This window comes from Emys orbicularis, chromosome 13 (assembly GCF_028017835.1).
Source record: "Emys orbicularis isolate rEmyOrb1 chromosome 13, rEmyOrb1.hap1, whole genome shotgun sequence".
In the NCBI taxonomy this organism is placed as follows: domain Eukaryota; kingdom Metazoa; phylum Chordata; order Testudines; family Emydidae; genus Emys; species Emys orbicularis.
Window position 1 is genome coordinate 17,201,927 of NC_088695.1, and position 1,760 is coordinate 17,203,686.

Sequence of the window (1,760 nt, forward strand, 5' to 3'; positions counted from 1 at the left end):
AGCCCCTAAGACATCCCTGTTTTTCAGGCTGTACATAAGTAAATTCAACATTGGGGTGACGATAGTATAAAACACAGATACCATCCTGTCCTGCTCCAGTGAGTAGTAGGAATTGGGTCTCATGTATGGGAAGATGGCTGCTCCATAGAATAGACCCACTACAGTCAGATGTGAGGAGCAAATGGCCAGTGCCTTTTCCTTTCCTTTGACTGAGCTCATCCTTAGGACTGAAGAGAGGAAGTGACCACAAGAGGCCACTATGATGGAGGAAGGGACAAGGAGCAATACAATGACACTCACAAACAGCACAGACTCATTCACAGTCGATAGAATTTAGGCTCCTAAATCAATTTGGCCCAGATTTAAAAAGGCATTCAAGATTTGCAGTCTCAATCTCATTTTCAAAGAACTCTCCCTTTTTAAAATGGAATTTCAGCTCCTCCATCAGGTAAGGGTTGCAATGCTGAGTGCAGCAATGCCCAAACACCTTTAAAAATCTGGGGCTTAGGGAATTCAGGTGCCTCCAGGATTAGGCAGCAGCTGAGAGGTGGTTTTGTGAATTCAATTGTGCTTAAATGTCGGACTCAGGCAGCTAACGGCCAATTAGGTGCCCCTTGTGATTCTAGCCACATGTGCAAAAATGTCAAAAGTTCCTAAGAAACTTAAAAGCCTAAGACACGTTGATTTTCAGTGGAACTTGGGCGCTTAAGGAATTTTGAAAAATTTACCCTACAACTAAACCTTTTAGGAAACCCAGTCTGTGGCCAAGTAGGAAGTGATCAAACCTAGGACACAACAGTCATTGACATTTCATATCAAAGTTTCTGACAGACTCTGCATTTCCCAACCAATTTTCTTAGGGATCCTAAAACGTCCCTGTTTCTTAGGCTGTAGATGAGGGGATTCAGCACTGGGGTGACAATGGTGTAAAACATAGACACCATCTTGTCTTGCTGCAATGAGTGGTAGGAAGTGGGTCTCATGTACATGAAGATGGCTGCTCCATAGAATAACCCCACCACTGTCAAATGTGAGGAACAAGTGGCTAGTGCCTTCTGCTTTCCTTTGACTGAGCTCATCCTCAGGACCGAAGAGAGGATGCACGTATAAGAAGACAGTATGATCGAGGAAGGGATGAGGAGCAGTACAATGCCGGACACAAAGAGGACCGTCTCATAAGTGGAGGTGTCAGAGCAGGACAATTTCAGCAGGGCTGGGATCTCACAGAAGAAGTGGTTGATCTCTTTTGAGCTGCAGTAGGGCAGTTGCAGAATAAAAACTGTGTGAATCAAGGCATCTAAAGATGCTCCAAACCAGACGCCAGCTGCCATGCTTAAACAGTTTCTCTTCCTCATGCGGATATGGTATTGCAAGGGATTGCATATCGCCACATACCTGTCATAAGACATGACTGCCAGAAAGAGACACACCGCTTCTCCCATGGTCAGCGTGAGAAATATCTGGGTCCCACATCCAACTATCGAAATGGTGCTCCCTGGGATCAGGGAGTCCATTGCCATTTTGGGGACAACGATCAGGATCTGACAGATATCCATGAAGGCCAACTGACTGAGAAAAAAATACATGGGGCTGTGAAGGCTGGAATCCGTTTGGATTAGAAATATGAGGAGACCATTCCCTGACAAGGCAGTAATGAAGGCAAGTAAAATCATGGCCATGAGGAAGGTGTGTGTCTCCGTTTGGTTAAAGAGCCCCAGCAGGATAAATTCTGTTGGCAATGTTGTGTTATTCCTCTCCAT

At 45.2% G+C, this 1,760-nt stretch overlaps 1 protein-coding gene across 1 annotated transcript; it reads right to left on the bottom strand.

The window, feature by feature from the left end:
• Nucleotides 1-815: 815 nt before the first annotated feature.
• LOC135888190 (olfactory receptor 2T1-like) lies at nucleotides 816-1,760 on the bottom strand. The gene has a single exon (XM_065416004.1). The coding sequence runs from the start codon at nucleotides 1,758-1,760 to the stop codon at nucleotides 816-818; it is 945 nt and encodes a 314-aa protein (XP_065272076.1).